This window comes from Puntigrus tetrazona, chromosome 5 (assembly GCF_018831695.1).
Source record: "Puntigrus tetrazona isolate hp1 chromosome 5, ASM1883169v1, whole genome shotgun sequence".
Taxonomy (NCBI): Eukaryota; Metazoa; Chordata; class Actinopteri; order Cypriniformes; family Cyprinidae; genus Puntigrus; species Puntigrus tetrazona.
The window spans coordinates 7,660,930-7,683,655 of NC_056703.1; the positions used below are offsets into that span (position 1 = coordinate 7,660,930).

The window sequence follows — 22,726 nt, forward strand, 5'->3', positions numbered from 1 at the left end:
ACAGCTTAAACAAAACCTCATTAGGACTTCCAGAGGAAGCCATTGGCCTTCTGTTTTTCTCTACAACCTAATGTGATGACTGAATAACTGTTTTTTTCACAGTTGCCACACAGTGCCAGTTGGACTTGTGACAATAGAAACAAAACTTGAAGGAACCGGATATAAAATGTCAGGAAGGTTGTAACATTTAGCTAATCTGTGGACCATTCACGTGATTCACCATACTTCATTATTTATTTATTTTTTGGTAAAAAGGTTATGTTTGATTATTCATGCTTTTTCTGAGTTCTGCTCTTTTAAAACTTAATGTTGAAAAATGAAATATTCTGCTCTCCTCTGATCTTCGGACCACCAGGAAAGTCTTGATTTGATCTTTATGAGTCATCCTCCAGCTGTGAGCCGACAGGTGTTTGAGTGTTTCAGAGGAACTTGTGAATGTCTGATGTCGCCTGTAGAACAGGAAGGAAACACTTTTTTCACTCAAATGAACAAAGCAATGGGATGTTCCTCAGACTCCAGGGGCTGTAGCTGCAGACGAGAGTGTGTGCGTGTGCGTCATGTGGAGTGAGTTTGGAAGTCTTCCTCAGCCTCAACTGTGTAATATGAGCCTGAGTACTTTTGGTTCACGATTTGCTTTGAAATGGGACTAAATAATTAACTTTAGTTTAGTCTGTAATACTAAGTTATCTTTGTTATCAGACATATCTAGCTGAGTGAAACGTGACCTGTAGCCCATCAGCAGTTGGTGCGTGTGTGGTGCTGGTGGAGGACCAGTCTGTTCAGGGTCACACCAGGGTAATAGATGTGCCGTTATCCACACTCATTTTCCCTGGCACGCCGGCGGATATCAGGGACAGATGCCTTGGCAACAGGCCCAGGGTAAATAAAGGACAGGAGGAGGCCATCAAATCTACCTCCAGGCATCATACAATATGAAGCATGACTGTGTAGAAACAGTGAAATAGACATAACAGTGCTTGGTTTCGTGATTGCAGTAACTATATTAAGGGTCAGATCATATTCCTAAAGAACTGTGACCTGTGTCTGGATTATCTAAAACATAATACTCACTTGATGCTCCAGTCAAAATTGACCTAGAACACAAAAATAATATCTACAAAATACTTTTATTTCGATAGTCAAAGTTGGTTCCTGCATTGAAAACTACAGATGTTTCTTCTTATGTGGATTTGAACTGGAAAACTTAAGCATACATATTGAAAATGCTTGAATTTATTTTGTGCAAGAAGTTTCCTGGAAAAAAATCCATATTATTTCCATTGGTACGCTAATGTGTTATTTCACCAACACTTGGTGAATATTAGCTTAAGTGATTTGTGAGTCACATAAAATGTTTCACGCATAAGGTACTTTGTTGTACATTGCCATGATGTTTGCGTGTGCATGAAACTACTATGATGGTAGTAGTCAACAGACAGACCATTAAATATTGCAAAAATAGGCTCAAACGTGATGCCTGGAAAATGCACATTACAAGATATTTGGCTTATCAAAGAAGATTACAAAGAATGGCTCGCCAGAGATAAAACAAAAACAAAACTGTACAATGTATCTTACAAGGTTACAATGTATCCTTGTTCTTGAAATGTGTCCCCACATTACCAGGTTCTTAAAGTGTCTTAAAGTTTCCCCAATAAAACTATTGCTTCAGAATAAATTGTTTAAAAAATTTAAGAAAACATTATAAGTATGTAAAATAACGTATGATTTCCATTTCCTTGAATATGAGGGTACTGGACCTGAAACGTCCTTAAATTTTAAGTTAACCAAGGTGCGAGAACCCCGTTTATGAATTGAAATGTTTATTTTGAGATAAGAAAATATCCCCAACTAACAAATAGACTTTCTTCAGCCATCCAGAGTTTTTAAAAAAACGGGATGGGGATGTAAGAGAGCGATGCAGAGCATAAGATATGGAGGATGATGAGAAGAAACATAACAGACAGCGAAGGGAGAACATATTGACCCACTTTCATCAAAGAGGTCTGCAGAGATGAAACGATGAGAACGCTGTACTGTACGTCTTCTGCTGCTACAGTCTAGCTTCATTTGTTTCTGAAAGCTCAGCTGTGTTCTGATCTGATTCTTTAATGTTCTCATTTCCTGTGCAAAGTCCTGTTGTTTCACAAAGATGGACTGTTGTGGCAAAGAGCGATTAGTCCCAGTAAATAGATTGCACAAGTTTTCAGCATATCCGGCCAGACTGACCATGTTGTCCATTTGTTAATCATTGTGGAGTTCATTGTGTTGTTTGTTTTATATTTGTTCTCCTCAGCAATGCTTCACTAGTCGTCTCATAAAGATTTGTAATTATGTTCATAACTCATTCCCTGTCTTTTTCTCTCCACAGGCAAGAGGTTCAGGAAAACTGTGTTCGCTGGCGAAAGAAGTTCTCCTTTGTTTGTAAGATGAGTGCCAGTCCTGCCACGGGGGTCCTGGACCCCTGCATTTGCAGAGTGTCTGTGCGTAAGGTTAGTTATAAAGTCTTAAAATTTTAAGACGCACACTAAAACATTCTGCTACCTTCTTAGCAGATCACATGGGTTGCATAATGTTCACTGACACCTACTTCAGTATTTGTTTAGGATATTAAATAGAAAGACTGGGTCTAGGAAAGATCAAATTTTGACATAAAAGGCATTTAAAGAAAACTAAAGATTAACTTCTGGATAGTTTCCAGACTACTTTAATATGATATTGTGCAAACTGCAATATGTTAAATCTGCTTGTGGATGAATAACACACCCTTATCCCACTTAACAGAGATTATAGAGATATTCAGTGAGTTCAGATGTTTGGTTTACACTATACAGGATATCTGCTGTCTCATGGTTTCTTTTGCTCTCATTACCCTTCACTCCTTTTGCCTCATAAGCGTGACCACGCCAATAGCAAACATATTGCATAACAGATAATCTCTCTCTCTCTTTTTGTCCTTGCAGGAACTTAAAGGTGGAAAGGCTTTTTCAAAGGTAAGAGCTTTCGCCTCATCCCTTTCTTTTGTCTCTGGCTCTCTTTTTTTCTTTATCTCTATGTGATTTTTTTTTCCTTCCTCATTTGTCTATTTTACACTCTTTTTTTTTTTTCTCACGCTCTGTTATACAAGAAGGTCTTGTTTTTTTCCTAGGGGCCTATATGTTTACAAACACAAATCTCTTGTGAGTTACATGCTTATACCAGAATACATAATATACTATGTAACACAGAGGACATCACATGTGCAGGAAATACTGCATAAATATAAAGGGTGTAATGCAGTAGGAGGGAGATCAGGCCTGGGCCTGCCATAGACATGTGTTTACACACCTTGAGGATCTATAAACCCCACAATTGTCATTGCTTGTACCACCCTATGTTAATTGTACAATAAATTCAAGCAATCGCTGATAATAGACAGAAAGCTGGACACGTTTAATAATTACAACAAAGCCTGACACAGGCCATACCTCTTATATCAACAAAGAGAGCATGTAAGATATTTCCTAAACAGTTAAACACTGTAAGGCTCTTTGTACATTGAACTGACACACACACACACAGTGGTATTTGTGGTTTGAGGACTCCTCCTATGCGTAATGATTTTTATACTGTAAAAACTTTGTGCTATTGCCCAACATCTAAACCTACCCCTTACAGGAAACTTTCAAAAAACACCATTTAGTATGTTCTTTTTAGGCCTTTTGAATTACAGGAACATTGGCGGTGTCCTCATAAACCACTTTCAAATCGTAATACCTCTGTCATACCCATGTCATTAAACCCCATAAACCACAAAAACCAGCACACACACACAGTGTCAGACTTAGCGTGAAGAAATGTGACGTCTCTAGTCAGCAATACTGGTTGTTTGGGCATGTGACGTATTGTAATGTGCTGGTTCAGGTCATCACGGCCAAATTACTGCAGAGAAAGACATGCTTGGTACGTTTGCGTGTATAATGACTTTCAGGAGGATGTTTTGTTTCAGTGTACATCTGTGTCCCTTTCTCTTAAATTTACTGATCCCTTACGTCTTGAGTGGGAGCACTGTTTCAAAACTGTATGCTGGCGCAGCAGAAGCAGGGAATGAGGGAGGTCAAATCAATGGACCATAACCGGGAATAATCGAGAAACGCAGGGAGGAGGAGGTGGATATGACCTTTAGGATGAATTAAAGGGAACCTATGCCATGCTACAGTACATTGACAGTAATCTTATCAGAGGCATTGAACTGAAACGAGTTAGCATGAATTTGCTGCTGGAAAATATTTGTGAATTGCAGAATCACATGGCAATTGTCCATGTCAGAATGAGCACAGAAAACCAAGGTTGTCTGGAATAAATCACATAAACCTTTTAAGAGCAGGAGTCACTTCTGTAAAGGAGAAGTGTGCTAGTCAAAGAGGAAACAGTTTGTGCTAAAGACAGCAGTGGAACAGCAAATATAGATAAGGAAGGCATCAGACACATGCACAGATATGTGAGAAGATGTGAAAATACCCTGATGTCTCAGTCTCTACTGCTTTTTATTGTCTCCTTTTCAAGCAGGCGTATAATTTGCAGGTTAGAGGCTAAACTCTACACCCAGGGTCCGTAACATGAAATACTACACTACATGATGTAAACTTGGCAAGATGTTGATCATTGGGAAACTAACGTAATAGCAAGAACAATAGTCTGACCCTAACCTTTCATATTTGGCAATTTGGAAAATATACAAGCATTTGTATTCCTCTAGAGGTTTATGTGATGACAGATTATTACTAGCGTGAGTCTATGGAAAGTAGTGAAAAAAATGTATTTGTATAGATTAACATGTGATCTTATGTACTTATGGGTACAATAATATGTACAACTTGTGTTTATGGGCAATAAAAATATTTTTCAAAAATATTTATAATAGGTTGTTCTTTCGCTCCATGAAGTGTTATAATAAAAAAAGTATTCTATGCATTTGTCCCTTGCTGTAATATCACACATGAACGATTTTTAAAGGCCAGCTGGTCACGTGCACTGGTGCTGACTGTATAGGGGGTTCATCCAATAAAGGAAATGGAAAGAATTATATCAGCTACTGTTATATCATTAACCGAGGTTAATAGAATTTTCCGAGGCAAGAACACGCTGCTGAGAAAGAAGACAGAGAGAAGGAGATTGCAGATAAATGTAGAAAGAAAGCAACAAGAATGTTTGCTGGTAGTGTTGGAGAAACCTTTATCGAGTGAGAAACGGAGAGGGATTTCATGCATGACTGACTCTGCCAGCTTCACATGCCTGTAGTTACATAAGAGAGCTCTTAAGCGTTAACCCTTTGCTTTCTGTTTTCCTGACTTATAGCATGCTTATAAATTAAATGGTTTAACTGTGGAAAAACTGGAGGAATCCTTATTTTTTAGAGCTCAATTTTTTTTTTTATATGAAGTGAAGTAAAATCCCCTCTCGTTTCCAGCTGGGCTTTGCTGACCTCAACTTGGCGGAGTTTGCTGGTTCAGGCTCCACTGTTCGCTGCTGTATACTAGAAGGCTACGACACCAAGAACACTCGGCAGGACAACTCCATACTCAAAGTGAGTGCGTCTGTGTGCAAATGCTTTCAGGACTGACACTAGGCATGTCTATTTCAATCAGCCTCAGTCACTTTAAAAAGCCAGGAACTTCACCTTCAGAATCTTTTTCTGTCAATACAAACATCGGCATCTAGAGTTTCTGCACTGTGTGGGTGACATGTGACAGGTCAAACCATCTCATCAGCCCACAGTCAGCCCCTGTTATGGCAGACTGACTGACTCACTGTCTCGCAGGCATGTCAAGGGAAAATGTGAAGGCAAAAGGAACAGACAACATTTAATCATCGATATTTTGGGGATTTTTTTTTTTTTTTTTTTTTTGAACCTGGATTTCATGTGAAGGTTGAAATGAAATTATGTTATGTCAAAGATATATGGTTTTATATTTAACATCTTTTATTTTGTAATATTCTCACCTTTCTTCACAGGTTACCATTGGCATGACTCTTCTATCTGGAGATCCCTGCTTTAAAACGTGAGTGTGTCGTATATTGTAGATTTACTTAATTTTATACTTCTTAATTATTTTTTTAATAGTTTTCAAACCCACTGAGACACCTCAGTACTTAACAGGGCCTCGAGATGATTTAATATAAGATCATTATATTTATCACTATTATTTCACTTTTATTGCTCCCTGATGATTTCTAAACTTTGTCTTTCACCTCTTCATCAGGCCTGTGAGCACAGCTAAGACCATTGCCATGGCTGGGCAGGACCCCTCTCTGCAGCTGGACCGCAAGGGAGAGGGCACCGCCGACCACTCTGCACCGGCCCTCGGTGGCATCACTCGCCGATCGGTCAAAAGCAGACCCTCTGTGAACAACTCTGGTATGACCAACACACCTGCAGTAGCCTTTTGAGAACGCTGAAATGCACAGTGTTTTATGATGATTTTGTAGCGGCTGTTTTTGTTAGATATTTTGGGCTTTCTAAATGAATGATGCTGACCTGAGGTTGCTTGTTCTTAGGAGGACTTCAGGAGGGATTGGAGGAGAACCTGTCCAGTCCAGATGAAGTGTTTCACACAGGACATTCTCGCAACTCCAGCTTTGCCAGCCAACAAAGCAAAATCTCAGGTGGGACTCAGGGCACGATCAAACGAGCATCAGGTACAGATTATAGCTGATTACAGTATAAAAAACCAACTTCCAACTACACTTCCATATTAATTTAAACACTTCTAAAATGAAATTGATATGTAGTCGTTTAGCAAAACCAATATTTTCCGAATCAGAATTAAAATCACAAAAATGTATTTAGAGGAAATGTCACTTAAAGAAAGTGAGTGTACTTTTTCATGTGCATACACTACCATTCAAAGGTTTGGAGTAAGTAATCGTTTTTTAAGAAAAATATATAATTCTATCACAATTTGAACAAAAATACAGAAAAGGGTTATTTTAGGTTGTAATAATATTTCCGTTTTAATCATTTTAAATTGATTTTATTCCTGTATAAAGAATAGTTTTTATTTCAAATAGAAATCTTTTTTTATAATTAAAACATGTCTTTACTTTCACTTTTTCATCAATTTTGTCCGAATATTTATTTCTTTCAAACCTTTGAATTGTAGAGTATTTATGGATGAAAATGTAAGAGGTTAAAAAGGTTATAGTGAAAATAAAATTACATTCTATTTTCTTTCCTTCTTTTTTTTTTTTTTTTTTACTCTTTTACAATAATGCTGATAATGATCACAAGAAGTGCTGCTCACCCTTGGTCTTGTGGGATGTGCTTGTCTTCCACACAGGCTACAGTACAGAGCACTCTCACTCCTCCAGCCTGACAGATCTGTCCCAGCACCGGCGGAACACCTCCACCAGCAGCAGCAACACATCAGGAGGAACGTCTACAACGATCGAGAGCCCGGTAGAGCCGGAGAAAGACATGATAAAACCAGAGAGACCCCCACGTCCCCCACGACCCAGTATGCCCCTAAACAGACCCTCAAGGTGAGGGGTCACCAGCAACACCGAAAGGCTTCGTTGTTTTATGTTGAACCACACAAGCAGAAATGGCACGTCGCTAAGATAAGAAGTATCTATATATCTATGCAGGAGAAAGAAGGACTCTGTGGAGAACCATCCCACATGGGTGGACGACACGCGCATTGATGCAGACGATATTGTGGAGAAGATTGTGCAGAGTCAGAACTTTGCGGATGTCAGCAACAATGAAGGTGTGTTGAGAAAGTATTTGCTTAAAGTATTAGTAGCGAAACCATTAGTTCATCTTAAGCTTGTTTTCATTCAGCACATATTTGATGGTTTTACTTACTTGTGAAGCCTTTACATCACTAAAGCTGATCATATTGTCTCTCCTAATTTTGTCACTTCACAGACAGCAATTTAACACTGTTCATCAGCAGAGATGGCACCACAGCATTAAGCGGCTTACAGCTTGTCAACAGGTAAACGGGTGCTCTTTTATGACTTTCAATTATGTATGAATTTCATTCAGAAATTGCTAGTAAATATCACAAACATTTACAAATAAATGTTATATAAACAAAAATATAAATAAAAGTAACGCTGAGTTAATTTTGAATTTGAATTTTTTTTTTAAATCATACTCCATTAATCCTTGCTTTATGTGCAACTACTAAAACATATTTTTACAGTATATTTGTACTGTTATTAAAAAGTCTGGGGTCTTATTAAAAATCCTCTTATGTGCAATTATTATTTTTTTTGAAATGCAGTTATATTATGAAATATTCTTGCAATTTAAAAATCAGTTTTACATTTGGTTTTACATTGGCAAAGCTGAATTTTCAGCAGCATATTTTGTACTTGACTGTTATAATATCATGTGTGATATGGTTCTTTTCTTCCTTGGCAGGGTGTCTGCGGGTGTTTTTGAACCGGTGGTGATTGAGAGCCATTAGATCTCTGAAGCCGGCAGTCACTCTCACAGCCACTGCCTTTTCTATTATTATTTAAACAATGGAGAAAGAAAGACAGGGACTTGTCAGAGTGGACACCTGACTTCACAAATCCTCGCATGGGTCTAATTTATTGCTCGCCAATTACAAGCATAATACCCTAATTATTCATAAAAAAACAGTGGTGGGTACATTCATTGTTCTATGATTAAGAATGAATTAATCATAAATATTTTACAGCGGATTACAAACTACTTGAAATGCCTTAAGAAATGAGGCTAGATGGAAGCTTCAGTCTAACACTGTGAAATATGAGGGTAGTCCAAAGGCTTTAGAAAGAAAATTTAGTTCTAATAATATTCTATTAAAGTTTTTGTAGCATTTTGCATATTATTTAATATTTTAAAATGGGAATTTAATGCTTTTTTTTCCACTGAAATCCACTTGCCGTTGCATACATTCTAATAATGCAGTTTAGTCATTACCAACCCATTAGATTATCATGGATTAATGTTCCTGTATGGCTGGCCATACAAATATGTCAGAGGCAAAGAAAACAGGTGAAGGGTGAGTTCACCCCAAAATTAAAATTCTGTCATTAATTACAAACCTGTAAGACCTTCAGTCATCTTCAGAACACAAATCAAGATATTCACGATGAAATCCACAGACAGCAGCACAACTGAAATGATCCCACATCCAGAAAAACAGTCCACGGGACATCAGTATATCAACTTCAGTTTTGCAACGTTACGAGAACCATTCTTAGACCCCCGAGTTACGCCTTCTGCCTTTTCGGAGATTGCTTAAGAATGTATTTAACGTAATCAGCGTTGTTTACATCCCGAGGGGAAAGTGCGCACATGAACATGACAGATGTGACAGAATTTACATTTTGGAGTGAATAAACCCTTTAAGCTGTTCCCCCACACAGCCACTTTCAGTATCACACTCTCATGTGAGGTGGGCCAGAGTTTGCTTACATATGTTCCAGCTGGACTGGTGAACAGGAAACGTATGAATATACTGTAAATATACAGTACTTCCCCATCTCCTTCTCTTTCTCTTTCTCTTTCGTAAATTTCCCAGCGTATTCCTGACTTGGCCTATCACAGTATTTCAGTTTCACTATTCTTCTACGTCTTCGACTTCGCTGCTGGTTTCAGCTCAGAAGTTTTGCGTGACTGTGAGTTTTGGCTCTGACGGCGCCGCGCACGACGCAAGAGCACAGCCAAGTCATTTGCGGGATCCTCTCACTAGGGTCTCGTCAGTTTCAAAATAGCCATATCCAGTGAGATCCTGCATTGCGCAGCTAAAATACAGAGCAAGAGCAAATGATTTGGAGAATCCTTGTTGTAAGACACCACTGAATAATTCCATTGTTTTTAGGGCTAGATCAGAGACGGTGACTCATAGTCACGCGTCTGTCCTTGGCGACCGCCTCTGTGTTTCTAACAAGCACCTGGTGTGCAGTAGGAAACAGCGTGCAACAGGCCTGACAGCGAAACAGAGAAAACAGAAGGCCCAGTTTTCTGTGTTTCTCCGTCATGCACTGCTTGTTTGTCATCTGATTAGTTATTCATGATCTTTGTCACGGAGATGACTCTTTCTCAGTTGATCTGAGAGCATTCACCACATTAAAGACTGATATTTTGTTCTATTTTTTTGTCAGTTGCGAGAAAAGTGCAATGTGGGCCTGTTTTTTTTATTTTTTTTTTTAAAGCCCATAAAATATTTCACCTGTCCAGTGGCTTAAAATGATACGTTTAAACAGAATCGCTGTTCACTAGCATTAATTAATGTTCTTGTTATTAATGCCATTAAAAAAATGAGTTTCTGGCATGGATTTTTACTCCTGGAAATTTAAAGTAACACTAACTTTTAAAGGGCAAAATATACAGTATGACATTACGTGGCCTGATAAAGCCTAGTGTTCTGGATGTTTCTGCTTAGCTAATATAATAAAGGGATTCTCTGAAGACACTGAAAAACTTATCTAACTTTTTATTGTTTACTCTTTATAGCTTCAGTCTACTCTTACACAAAAAAGCTATTAGCAACTAAGGACAATAACTCTATACTGTCATCTTTATTTTCGAGCCAGCGGGCTGGTTCACTGGAATCTCTTTCAGGGGGATTTTCCCCTCAACCTTGATGTCAAAAAAAATCCTGTAAAGTCTTAACATTTGTGGTGAAATAATGACCATCTGTGGTTTCCGTTCTTTCTCTCTTCACCCTCTTTGTCTTACAAACACTTTTGTAATGTTTTTAGTGATAATTGACTGTAACCTGTGATCTTTCTAGCGCAGAAGAGTAGATATATATACATATATATTTGATTTAAGATGCTGTTGCAGGGAGCAGACTGAGGTCTATGCAAAAGTTGGAAACAAGAGGGATGATGTCATTTATAGTTTTTGTACATTTCAGTAATCTGGAGCTTTTGTTCTTTTAAAAAAAAAAAAAAAAAAATACGGTTGTTTAATTAATGTGTGCACGTTCATTTATTTGTGTTTAAAATAAAGATTGTTTTAAATATGTACATCTAAGGTTCAACCGGTGGCACAGGCTCCAGGATACTGAAACCTCAGATGATATATATGTAAAGTTCACTACAACAGCACTTAACTACAGAGGACTAACTAACGTCGCTCACACATTCTCCAGAATGTTCATCTTCATTTCTCCTGTACCATCCTAAAAAGGACGAAAGCTACGCACTTACAGAAAGCTTTCCACGATAACATCCATATTAATGACAGCAACATTCATGAAGTGAAATATATTCTGATTTCCTTAAAAATGGATTTACCACTAAAGTACTATGGAAATGAATTTATTTTTCTGATTGTGACAAATATTTATATATTATCAATGCGGTGTTGCTCCAAAGTTTTCATGCTATTACGTTTGGTTTCATGCATGGGGATCGAGAGGATAATTTTTAATGATGGAACGGAACAATATTTCTACACTCAAATGTGAATGTTTCTTTCTTTAATGTAACTGTCAGGTGAGGTTATGTGTATGTATTATTTGGGGGAAATAAAGATAATGCTGGGTAATAAATAATAACTGTTTTGTGGTTCGTTTAACATCCATCTCAACATGATTCACAATTATTTACTTGTTAAGGATGCTTTTTTTCTATTTCCAGTACACGGAATACATGGGTGTTAATTACTTGTGGTAATAAAGCTGAAAAAAAAAAACCATTTCGACTAAACTAGTTCCTTTGATAGCTTAACTTGGTATATTTGACATGCATACATTGTGTTGGTGCTACGCTTTAAATTAAACAAGATAACCATATCTCATAATAGAATATTTCGTGAATATTTCCTGAATTGTGCTAATTGTGCTTCTGTAACCTGCATATCTCCCCCTATCCCTGCTCCCTGCTTTTTTAGCGAGGCTTCGAACCAGTCTTCGAGCGCCCTCGCGTGCTGGACGTTTTTGAGAGATTAAAGGGGTAAAAAACTACAATTCCCAGCACGACTTCCGTTGCCGGTCGGAAGTACATTTCAAAATCAGGACATTTTGGTTTCATGCGGAAGTGACACGTTCATAATGGTAAGATGCTCTGAAATTGACGTGGAAGCGTTATGTTATGTTTTGTTTTATTGTCGTTTGCTTGTACGTGTGTTAATACTATGTTTAATTGTTGGTTGCCTCGTTGTTGCTGGCTGTTAACTGTCCAACTTCATAGTTAATAAGATTCATTAGCAACACAAGAGTTTCACACCGTGCTTCGTAATTAGGCGACATAAAATAATTCGCTATTTAAACAGTAGTTATTGTTTATTAATTTAAACGCGTTTATTCTGTAATACTTCTTTATTCATTGCAGCGAGTGAATAATTTGGCCTGTCACATAAATCCAGATACCATTAACACCATAAGTGTGTTTCTTTTAATTTAAAAATACATAGTTTTCTTTCATTGTGGAAGTCAATAAAAGGCAACACATTCATTTATTAAAAATGCAACGTTTATTTAAATGTTATGTTTATATGCATTTTATTTGAAACGAGTTATATTAAATGTAATTTGCACTTATCGTTGAGCTTTTAGATAAAAATCGGATTTTTTTTTTCAGGCAACAGGAGCAGATCAAGCTGTTGGTTTTGGACTTGTTGGTTTTAGTCTGTTGCTGTTTACGTATTACACAGTTTGGGTCATAGTCTTGGTAAGTGTGTTTGTGTACGTGTTTAATGCTTAAACCTTAATAACAGTTAAGTTAGTTGATCTGACACCCATAACATGCTTTGTTTCATATGCTGCTGAAAAACAAAAAACAAACAAACGCTGATGCAGACTCTTGTGCTTTTTTCCAGCCTTTTGTAGACAGCGACCATGTAATCCACAGCTATTTTCTTCCACGGGAATATTCGGTCATACTTCCTGGAGTCGCAGCCTTAATCCTCTTACTTTTTGTTGGTAAGTAGGCAATCCGTCAATATAATGTCAGTAGTACATCAAGTTCAAAATGTTTGTAATCATAACCAAACCCCTTGTAACTTGATTTCTAATGTAGTTGTATAACTGCATTGTACATTGTGAATAATGCGGCTTTAGATAAAAGCATTAATGGTAAATGTTCTGGTCTCTGTTTACTTTAGTGAATAAATCTACTCTCATTGTTATTAAATTATTACTTTTTTTTTTTTTTTTTTTTACAGGTACCTTCATAGGGGTGATAACATGGAAGAATCGAAAACCAAAGAAAGTCGATTAAGGCTCTTCGGGCAGTTGTGATTCATCTGGTCGCGAGGACGAACTGTGTTGATCTCACTCACGCATCAACAACACTTTCAATTTCATTTATAGCAAAGCGCTACTGAGCAAGTAGCTGCATAGTCTTCTGTTTCAGCTTTGTGCACTCAATGGCCGTGACTGAAGACCACACCACCTGTGACACGTTTAGCTTTGGAGAATTCTTTCCATGGTCAGGGAGTTAAAAGCAAATACTATGTGAGAACATGCTTTAGGCGACTAAGAGATGGGACAGACAGGGGTAGGTATGTATAGGGTGTATCTGGAAGACATCTAAATGGAATATGGTATCTTTTTGTTTAGTTATGCTTTAAGTTGAAGAGATTCAGCTGTTCTTTTAGGTTGTAAATAGATGTATTTATAAACTGGACTGCTTGCTTCTAGCAGCAAAATAATTCAGGACAAAGATCTATGAAAAATGGGAAAGAGTACTTTTTTGTAATATAAACAATACCACATTAAAATGAATAGAAATGTGCTTTTGTGCGTTTGTTTTTTCTCTTATTTTATAGGTAAAGCATATATTTTTCTTTTTTTTTTATAAGAGGGGTAATATAGATCATAGATGATCTGCGATCCTTATGGACAAGTCTCCATGGTTCGGCACCCGCATGTTTTTTTTTTGTCTTTGTAGTGGCCATTATTTAGTAGGTTTCTCCTGAGATCTTGTATCTGGATGTTCTGTAAAGAGCACGTTCAGGGATGTTCACAGATACTAGTGTTTTATCATGACCACTCCCTCTGCTTGAACTTTAAAGATTGACATTGTTCTAGTGATAAAATTGTTCATCCTCATGGAAATATATTTAGTAATTATCATTTAAATCTGATTAACATTTTTTTGTTTGTCACAGAAAAATGTTACAGGGTTTCATATTAAAATAAGACTTCCTGTCTTGAAACGGATGATTATTTTATGTCCACTGTAGAGGACTCCAGGGCTAAAATCATGTTTGTTACACATTTTGGGAGACAACTAAAAAGGAAAATAAATTGCATATCAGTATTCTTCAAATTATTATATACTGTAGTATTATATACATTAAAATCATTCTCTTGTATCTTTCATAGCATAGTTAAGTAACCTTTTCAAGAAAATGTTATAAACAATGCTGAAACCTAAAAATTGGTGCTTTATAAAGAAAAATCCTATTGTTTTCAGCTTTTCATGTCTATTCATGTCATTTTTTGAGTCCTGGTGTTCTATACATAGCATAACATGAATAAAATATATTTAGTCAGTGTTGCGGACTTCAAAGAAAGCATTAGTTTATCAAAATATTAAAATGTTAATGCAGTCTCCTTATGTTTTTCACGAACACGTTCGTAATCGTTACTTCTGCCGGTGTGTTGTGGCAAGTGTTGCGTGTACTTGAGCGACAGGCAATTAAAGGCTCATTATAATGACTTGCATGGTTTATTAATAAACATGCAATTCGTCGACTAACGCTAAAATGAACGACTACAGTCGACCAGAAAAATCTTTAACTGAGGGTTGCCCTATATGAGAGTAACCCTGAACGACCAGCACCTCATTCTCTTGTACCACTGTTTGAAGAAGTTTTTGTCCATTTTTTATTTTATAGAACACATATGGAAATGATTAAAACAAAGTTCGAACAAATCGCACTTCTGTGATCTTTTTGCTTTACGTATATTTAAAATAAATCTACAGAGAGTGAAATGTCTACTTTCAAACGAACAACATTGTGTTATACTGCAATAGCATGGCCGAAAATGACTAAATTAACAAAGTTTTCTTCTGGAACATCTTGGTTCAAGGTTGTAATGTGTGTGAGATATCAATCTGCGTCCGCATATATAGCTCTTGGTCGTTCAGGTCCGTGTGTTCCGTATTTAAGCACGGGGCGGCTGTGTGTGTGTGTGTGTGTGTGGGATGGGCCGCTGCAGTCGCGCTCGTTCTAAAGAGAGACTGGTCGAGCTCTAGCTCATTCACACAGACACACACACACACACACACAGTGTCATGTCACGCGAGGACAGAGAGAATGCGCTAATCTCCTCATCCACGAGCCGGCGGGAGGACGAGGACATGTACTAGAGGACCCGTGATGAACCGCACTGAGGTACCTGCACATCTGTTTTTATTAGACAGGAAGACCTCGTTAGAACGGAGGGTGAACTTCGACTAGCTCTTTCCGTTTTAATATTTGTTAGTTCGTAAAAATGTTAATCAACAAGCGCCCTTGTCTTATTCGGAATAGAAAAAAATATACATTATTTGGGTTTGACTTTGACTTCATGTCTGACAGAGGTGTTTTTAAGTGCCAGGCTGCGTTTAGAGGGGGAAAGCTGCAGACTTATATTGAAAAATTCAATTTCTTCATGCAGAGCAGCTGATTACCATCACTGCAAACAAATAAACTTGTGTCTGAAATGTTTCTCTGGCGCTCAGTGTACAGTGAGGGAGAATCCATTTAGGCACATGACACTTAGGAGTACAAATTGGCTGAAAATGGTTTGCAACTAAGATTTCCTCCTGCAAATAACACACTGGTGGCTTAAAGGTGCAGTGCTTCTTTTTTTTTTCAGCTGATGGCATGTCAGATTTGTGTTATGACCTGCTGCAGGTGCTCTGCTTTCCCACGATGGATTGCAGATTTACAAATAACGAATAATTATGTCCCTGTCAGTAAGACCTCTTGAAGATTTTGCTCTGTTGTTCTGTTGTCAGGGAGACTTTCGAGACGATGACCAATCCATCTGTCATTATAACATGAGTAGAGTGCAGTAAAATATGAGCGTGTCTCATATATATGCACACACACATCCACAAAACATTATGAAAAGTGTGTGGTGATGCATTTGATTTTTATGTGGTTTCTGCTGTTTGTAAGGACATGTCCGTTATATTGTAGATGGAGATGTCAGGGCCGGGTGTGAGCCGACGCGGTCACACGGTGAAGAGGAGACGGTGGGGAAGACTGAGGCAGCAATGGAAACTGCTGGGTCTGTTTGAGATCGACCAGCAGCACGAGTTCTACAGTCTCACCTGCATGATGAAGGAAGGGCTGTGTGCCGCTGTGCAGAACACCATTGACAACCCTTTACCGGTGAGTATACCCATGTTTATGAACCCACACCTCATCCAGTCCCTGTTGAATATCATTTCTTCCATCCTGAGGAAAAGATTACATTTGGAAAGATGCGGTTATACCTAGAGTTGTGATTGGTTTGTGCACTCCCAGGAAACTGTGGAGAAGATAAAAACCATATCTAATTTTCTTTCATCAGTATCAGTATCAGGATGAACTTTATAGATAAGTATGTTAAAATGAATTGGTCTTTGTAATAGGAGCTTCCATTGCGGATAAAGAGAAAGCCAACTTAGATGTATTTCAGTTGTTTTTTTAACTTTTAGTTTTGTTTTTACCCATCTAGCCCTTTATTACTGATATCCACCACTCATGAACAAATGTATCTATAAAGAATAAACTGATCATTGCAGTCAAACAGGTTTTTAATTCTAAAATCAAAACCAAAAAGCAATCCCAAGGAAATATCACATGATATTTTCAGTGTTGAAGTGCACATCGCAATTAAAGGTGAGAGAGAGACGACAGCTTTGGCATGATCAAAGGCCTCCAAGGAGACGGGCTTGTTCTATTCACCATTAATTAGTATGAGGACAAGCTCCATAGAGAGGACCATATTTAGTTTGATCCTTCCATGGAGACTGTGTGTTTGCGGCGCTAAAGGGGCACCGAATTACAATGTTTTGGCTTGATTAGAGCTGTTTCTATCTCTGTAATTTGCTCAAGAGTAACAGAGCGTCTGGTGTGAAAGAGCCGCCAAGTGTTTCGGTAACAAAAACCATTGTATTGCACTCACTGGGGAGGAGGGGAGAATTCAAACAATGCAAGCAGCGCTCAGTGCATGGTGGCGCCACAAGAGATGGCAGAAATGTTCATTAAACCCTGAAAAAGAGAATGTAGATTGCGGTTGAGTAAGTGGCTCAGGGGAAGAAAAACCTATACCTGGTTCACAGTGCATATCTAAGCTTTAGCGTATTATAGAGGAACAAGACAGTGCTGTTCATCTGTGAACGTGGTACTGTACGTGACTCGTGACTCATTTTTTCCCCACATGGGCTTGTCACATTTGCGAAGTTTCATAGATTGCTCACATAGCATTGCAATGCTTACTATAAATCGATTTTCATATTGAGATGAGAGAATATTGAAACTGCAGTAACTGGCATTCAGCGATGGACCACACATAGTTGTTTATGAGGCAAACACATCCCCTGATTATTAACTAGTCAACCTATTGTGTAGCGTGGTTGTTGCACTCATGGTCATGTGCTTTTTCACTAACTCTCACACACACACACACACACACACACACACTCGTAGGTGATGATGCCGACCCCTGATTCTATTGAATCCGGTCTGCTTAGGCAGCAGTATGATGCATGAATGTGCTGCCTGTTGTCTGGGGGTCAATGCTCTCTCTCACACACTTAAACAACAACAAGAAAAACAATACCTGCAACATACCTGCAAAAACACGCCATCAGCTATACAATATACATATATTTTGTGTTTTTTAGGATGAGCTGTCTGAGGATGACTACACTCTTGAAGTTACTCAAATCCATAAGGTATGATAAAGGAAAAGCATTCAGCACTTCTCGCTGCAATTTTAGCAATAGCTGAGCGCGTGCCTGTTTTCCTTGAATTACATGTGAGATGTTTATGTACATTATATAGTGAATCTCTACTTTTGTGTTTGTGACTGTGTGAAGGACTTCAGGATGGAGACGTACGCTGGGCCGGTGTTTGCCAGTCTGAGGCGCTCCCTGGGGATGACAGAGAAGGAATATCAGCAGTCCCTCTCTTCTGAAGGCAGCTACCTGCAATTCATCAGCAATTCCAAGAGCAAGGCAGACTTCTTCCTAACGTGAGTCAGCACAACTGCTTCACATGCAGGAGCTTACGCACTAGACGCAGCATAAGGAGGAGGAGACAGACCACACATAGAAAACTAAAGGGAGAGATCACATAGTTTAATATGGCCTGGATAAGATAAGAATATATATATATATATATATATATATATATATATATATATATATATATATATATATATATATATTTTTTTTTTTTTTTTTTTTTTTTTTTTTTTTTTCAGCAAGGATGGATTAAATAGATCAAAAGTGACAGTAATATATTCCAATTTTTTTTTTTACTTTTTATTAGTCAAAGAATCCAAAGAAAAAAAGATTTCCACTGTTATGCAGCACAACTATTGGGTAATAATAAGAAATATTTCTTGAGCATGAAATCAGAATATTATTTCTGAAGAGTCACATGACACTAGGCTGCTGAAAATTTTACTTGCCATACAGGAATACATTACTTTTTAAAATGCATTACCTTTGTTAACATTTTTTAAAGAGTTTGTTTGAGTTGTTTAAACATTTTATTTATTTATTTTTTTCCACTGATTTCTGATTTTTGCAGACATGTGAGAGTAAAAGCATTTAAAAATTTCTCTGACCATATTGTAGTATATATGTTTGTTTGATCAAGCCAATTGTCTGCTGACACACGTTTCTCTGTTCAATGTTTAGAAATGACAAGCGGTTCTTTTTAAAGACGCAGAGTAAAAGAGAAGTGCGATTTCTCTTGTCTAACTTGAGAATCTACATGGAACATCTGGAGAAGTACCCACACTCTCTGCTCGTCAAATTTTTAGGTGACAAAAATGACATCAAAATGACTTTTTCAAGAAATGTTACTTCCACCAGGTTTAATGGCTTATGAATTAGACTGATTTATACTAGACATTTTAAAACCCTAAATGCTTGTCTTTATCGCATCCATTAAAGCAATTGTCGTTCTTTATTCATGGATAGGTGTTCACAGGATCAAAGTAGCACACCATAGCATGGTAATTATTTTGCTTTACATCTTCAATTTCCTATTAAAGTTATTATTTTTTAAACCCCGAGGGTGCATGTTGTGAAACTCTACTTGTTTTCTGTATGCAGAAGTACTTTATTGTGATGCAAAGTGTCTTTTACCCCGATGACAGAATCACAGCGAGGTAAGACTCGCTGCCTGTTATAAATGGAAACGCCGAAGTCTTAACGATTCATCCATTATCAGTCATATAAAAATTTCATGTTTTTAATCTCTCCATCACTTCTGTGAAAGTACACCACAGAAGATGTAATCTTGGCTCATTAAAATCCACAGCCTTGCAGTTATTGGTCAATAAATTGCTTTGCCTTTTAGCTTTTACTTTTGGCTTGCACTAATGGTAATAATGACCCAATCCATCACTCCCGCCTCCTTCTCTGCTGCTCTCTTCCTAGTTTTACATTCACCGTTTTCTCTCAACGTTTAAGGTATGATATAAAGGGCTGTGAGGTGAGCCGTTGGACGGACCCGGCCCCTGAAGGCAGCCAGATCATTGTTGTTTTGAAGGATCTTAATTTTGAAGGACAGTTCATTCAGTTAGGTAAGCTTAGTTCCTTGTACGATGTTTAGACATCACCAGCAACGCCACGTCATTGCTTTGGTTCCTTGTTTATATGACAGATCAGCAACGTCCTTGGCTCCTGCGTCAGGTGGAGATTGATACTGCCTTTCTTCAGACTCTCAATGTGTTGGACTACAGCCTCCTGCTGGCCCATCAGCCCCTGCACCAGGATGAACTCAGCCAGAGTCTCTCTTTCGCAACGCTCATCATGCGTGCCAAAAAGTGAGCATAAGTTTAGTATATCATGCATACAGTCATCCGCAAACAACAAAGGTCAGTGTGTTCATTGCTTAAAGATTTCAAATTCTTCCAGTAAACATAGCCTGGAAAAATAAGCTGGAATCTTCACAAAGTACATCATTTAATGTTACTATGTTACATTTAATTGGGCAAAATGTAAAAAATGCATGCAGTCATTTTTCTGCTCGTCACTGCAATCCCACACAGTCATCTGAAATTAATTGCTCATGCTTGACAGCTGAGGTGCATATAATGATGAACTTTATATGATTAAGTGCAGAATACTGATGTTGCCTCTTGTTTTAATGGTTCTCATGTTTTTTTTTTTTTTTTCAAAACGTTTTGGTCACACTTTATTGTAAGGTCCATTTCTCACTAATAACACGCTATTAACTACAACTGTTACTCAATAAACTCATAATTACGGGTTTGTAAGCTAGCTGTTAGGTTTAAGTATTGAGAAGGCTTAGGGAAGTATAATACGGTCATGAAAAAAAAGTGCTTTATAAGGACTAATAGACAAACTATATGCTAACAGTAGGCATGCTTAATAAGCAATCAGTTAATGGTGAGAATTGGTCACTATATTAAAGTGTTACTGACATTTCTTTCTGCTGCCTACTATCTCTAGTTTAGTTCAGTAACAGGCTTTCCCCTGACTGTGAATGTTCATGTTCACCTCTGTTTCCAGATCCTTCTCTTTCTTCTCCAAACGGCCATTGGCAGGCAGGCATGTAGCTATCACATTTAGCTTCAATGTCATTTTCAAAGTAATGTCTCAAAGAAATAACAAAAACTAAATTACTAAACTATAATAATAAGCATATGTGTACTTGCTACTACCGTTCCATCAGTCATTGAATATTTTCTCATATACTGCATTTATCCATCATTTAAACAAATGGTTTGCCCCAAAAAAGTCTTTTTTTATTTACTTATTCTCATGTCTTTTGAAAACTGTCTTTTCCATAGAACACAAAAGGAATGTCCAAGCTGCTCTTTTTTGTATAAATCAAAGTGAATATTGACTGTTAAGCTCTTCAGTGAACAAATTTCAGTCTGCTCTTCAAACAAAGTTAACATATGACTACTTTTTTATTGTATTTTTTATAGAGACTGACAGTCTCCACCCATCCATTTTCATTGTACGCAAAAAAGAGCGGCATGTACATTCTGCGAAACATCTCTTTTTGTGTTCCACGCAAAAAAGAAAGACATATGGGTTTGGAAGGAGACGAGGGTGAGTAAATGATGCAAGATTTAATATTTTTGGGGTGAACTATAGCTTTAACAGCATGGAACGCTCAGGTGTAATAATGAACAGAGCTTCAATCCAGAAACAGCCACACATTTTCCTTTTTTATCATTCAGTAGGTTAATGTTCTTTGCTCTGTTCTGTATTCCTCTCTGGCTGTTAGGTCAGTAAATGCAGCATCCAGTCCAACACATGCCACTTCACCAACTGTTCCCGGGGTAGTGGCAGAAGAAGACTCCACGCTCCTCTCCTCAGAATTAAATACAACGCAATGCCACGTAACAGAAATGCACAGCGGCGATGGTGCAACGGACATCGCGAGTCCTGAGGAAGACAAAATTGGTCGACAAAGTAGAGCGGGAACAGAGTCGGCCGATCTGCAAACGTTCCAGGCCCAGAACCGGAGACTGCTTCCTAACTTCAGAAACCCGCTTCATGTCATTGATGGACCAGAGCAGCGTTACTTCATCGGGATAATTGACATCTTCACTGTTTACGGTTTCAAAAAGAGGCTTGAGCATCTGTGGAAAAGACTGAGACACCCACGACAAACATTCTCCACCGTCAGTCCTCCAGCTTACTGTCACAGGCTCTGCCAGTGGGTTCAGGACCATACCAAATAAAGCAAGAAAGCTTGGAGGGCCAGATGGACACACTGTTCGCACACCTGACTCATACATACCTCATAATGTAAAGACAGTGGAAAGGATCTGAATGTACATTTGAGGGTGAACGTTTTTATGGCTTTTCGTTTAAATAAAGATCACGCGAATGGCACTGTAACAAATTGTCATGTAAGTAACGGCACAAAGACGGCGCATAGGGATGAAACCTATTATGAAAACATGAACAAGAGCAAAAATTAGGATTTAAGCATGTTTTCATAACTGAGTTATGCAACGCTGGTTACATATATCTCGTTCATTCAAACGTTTGATTGCTGGCCGTCTAGAACAAGAAAGGCTTTAGAGACTGACAACTTGTCAGCAAAAGCAGGGTCACTTCCTTCCTGCTGTCTGTCAAGTTCAGAAACTGTTATGTGAAGCTACGCAAGTGGGCATTCAAATGCTTCAAGACGTATTTATGCAGTAAAATAACAATAATAAAAAGTATGTTTGATATTGGCGTCTTTTTTTCTTCAGCGATTTAGACAAATCATTTCAGGCCCCAAGCTGCTATTTGTAATTAATCAGTTTATATTGACATCAGAAATGATTATGAACGTATATTTAAAAAATGGAGGCAAGCAAAGGAAATTACATTGTGAATCATGAGAGGATTTTGTAATGTTGATGCTGTAATGTTTTATTTAATTTAAAGCCATTAATTTGGCAGTTTAGACCTATAAGTTGCAGGGTTAGTATAGTTAAATATTAAAATATCTGAAAAACTGTTTTATGATTTAGCCTAATAGGCTATACCTCCCAAAGCCCGTTACAAAAATAAATACCTACATATAAGATTTATACGTTTATCATTCATAAATTGATAT

The 22,726-nt window shown here is 37.8% G+C and overlaps 3 protein-coding genes across 6 annotated transcripts in view; all 3 read left to right on the forward strand.

The window, feature by feature from the left end:
* Window positions 1-11,525, forward strand: part of fam102ab (family with sequence similarity 102 member Ab) — a 29,326-nt gene extending 17,801 nt beyond the window's left edge. For 2 of the 3 annotated variants that reach the window (XM_043239887.1, XM_043239888.1), the window contains exons 4-13: window positions 2,372-2,492; window positions 2,964-2,993; window positions 5,450-5,566; window positions 5,995-6,041; window positions 6,243-6,397; window positions 6,538-6,678; window positions 7,320-7,521; window positions 7,627-7,748; window positions 7,910-7,979; window positions 8,411-11,525. In XM_043239887.1, coding sequence (XP_043095822.1) covers window positions 2,372-2,492; window positions 2,964-2,993; window positions 5,450-5,566; window positions 5,995-6,041; window positions 6,243-6,397; window positions 6,538-6,678; window positions 7,320-7,521; window positions 7,627-7,748; window positions 7,910-7,979; window positions 8,411-8,456 — 1,051 coding nt within the window. In that variant the 3' untranslated portion in view covers window positions 8,457-11,525. The remainder of the gene's footprint in view (window positions 1-2,371; window positions 2,493-2,963; window positions 2,994-5,449; window positions 5,567-5,994; window positions 6,042-6,242; window positions 6,398-6,537; window positions 6,679-7,319; window positions 7,522-7,626; window positions 7,749-7,909; window positions 7,980-8,410) is intronic. The other variant, XM_043239889.1, reaches the window with a different exon arrangement.
* A 372-nt stretch (window positions 11,526-11,897) lies between these two features.
* On the forward strand, window positions 11,898-13,707 carry dpm2 (dolichyl-phosphate mannosyltransferase subunit 2, regulatory). The gene is made up of 4 exons (XM_043239909.1): window positions 11,898-12,026; window positions 12,553-12,642; window positions 12,791-12,893; window positions 13,136-13,707. Exons 1-4 carry the CDS (start codon window positions 12,024-12,026, stop codon window positions 13,189-13,191), a joined length of 252 nt encoding a protein of 83 aa, XP_043095844.1. The 5' UTR covers window positions 11,898-12,023; the 3' UTR covers window positions 13,192-13,707.
* Window positions 13,708-15,129: 1,422 nt separating this feature from the next.
* Window positions 15,130-22,355, forward strand: pip5kl1 (phosphatidylinositol-4-phosphate 5-kinase-like 1). Of its 2 annotated transcripts, XM_043239872.1 has the most exons (11): window positions 15,130-15,316; window positions 16,109-16,303; window positions 17,803-17,853; window positions 17,998-18,152; window positions 18,826-18,950; window positions 19,111-19,145; window positions 19,246-19,301; window positions 19,606-19,718; window positions 19,799-19,961; window positions 20,671-20,709; window positions 21,398-22,355. In XM_043239872.1, exons 1-11 carry the CDS (start codon window positions 15,302-15,304, stop codon window positions 21,855-21,857), a joined length of 1,407 nt encoding a protein of 468 aa, XP_043095807.1. In that variant the 5' UTR covers window positions 15,130-15,301; the 3' UTR covers window positions 21,858-22,355. The 2 variants fall into 2 exon arrangements, with proteins under 2 accessions (XP_043095807.1, XP_043095808.1); XM_043239873.1 differs by lacking the exon at window positions 20,671-20,709.
* Window positions 22,356-22,726: the final 371 nt, after the last annotated feature.

Coding starts and splice junctions, on each gene's coding strand:
- dpm2 (XM_043239909.1), top strand. Junction 12,643..12,790: donor CAGTTTGGGTCATAGTCTTG/GTAAGTGTGTTT, acceptor GCTTTTTTCCAG/CCTTTTGTAGACAGCGACCA. Junction 12,894..13,135: donor AATCCTCTTACTTTTTGTTG/GTAAGTAGGCAA, acceptor TTTTTTTTACAG/GTACCTTCATAGGGGTGATA.
- pip5kl1 (XM_043239872.1), top strand. Junction 19,302..19,605: donor GATGACAGAATCACAGCGAG/GTAAGACTCGCT, acceptor TCAACGTTTAAG/GTATGATATAAAGGGCTGTG. Junction 19,719..19,798: donor AGGACAGTTCATTCAGTTAG/GTAAGCTTAGTT, acceptor TTTATATGACAG/ATCAGCAACGTCCTTGGCTC.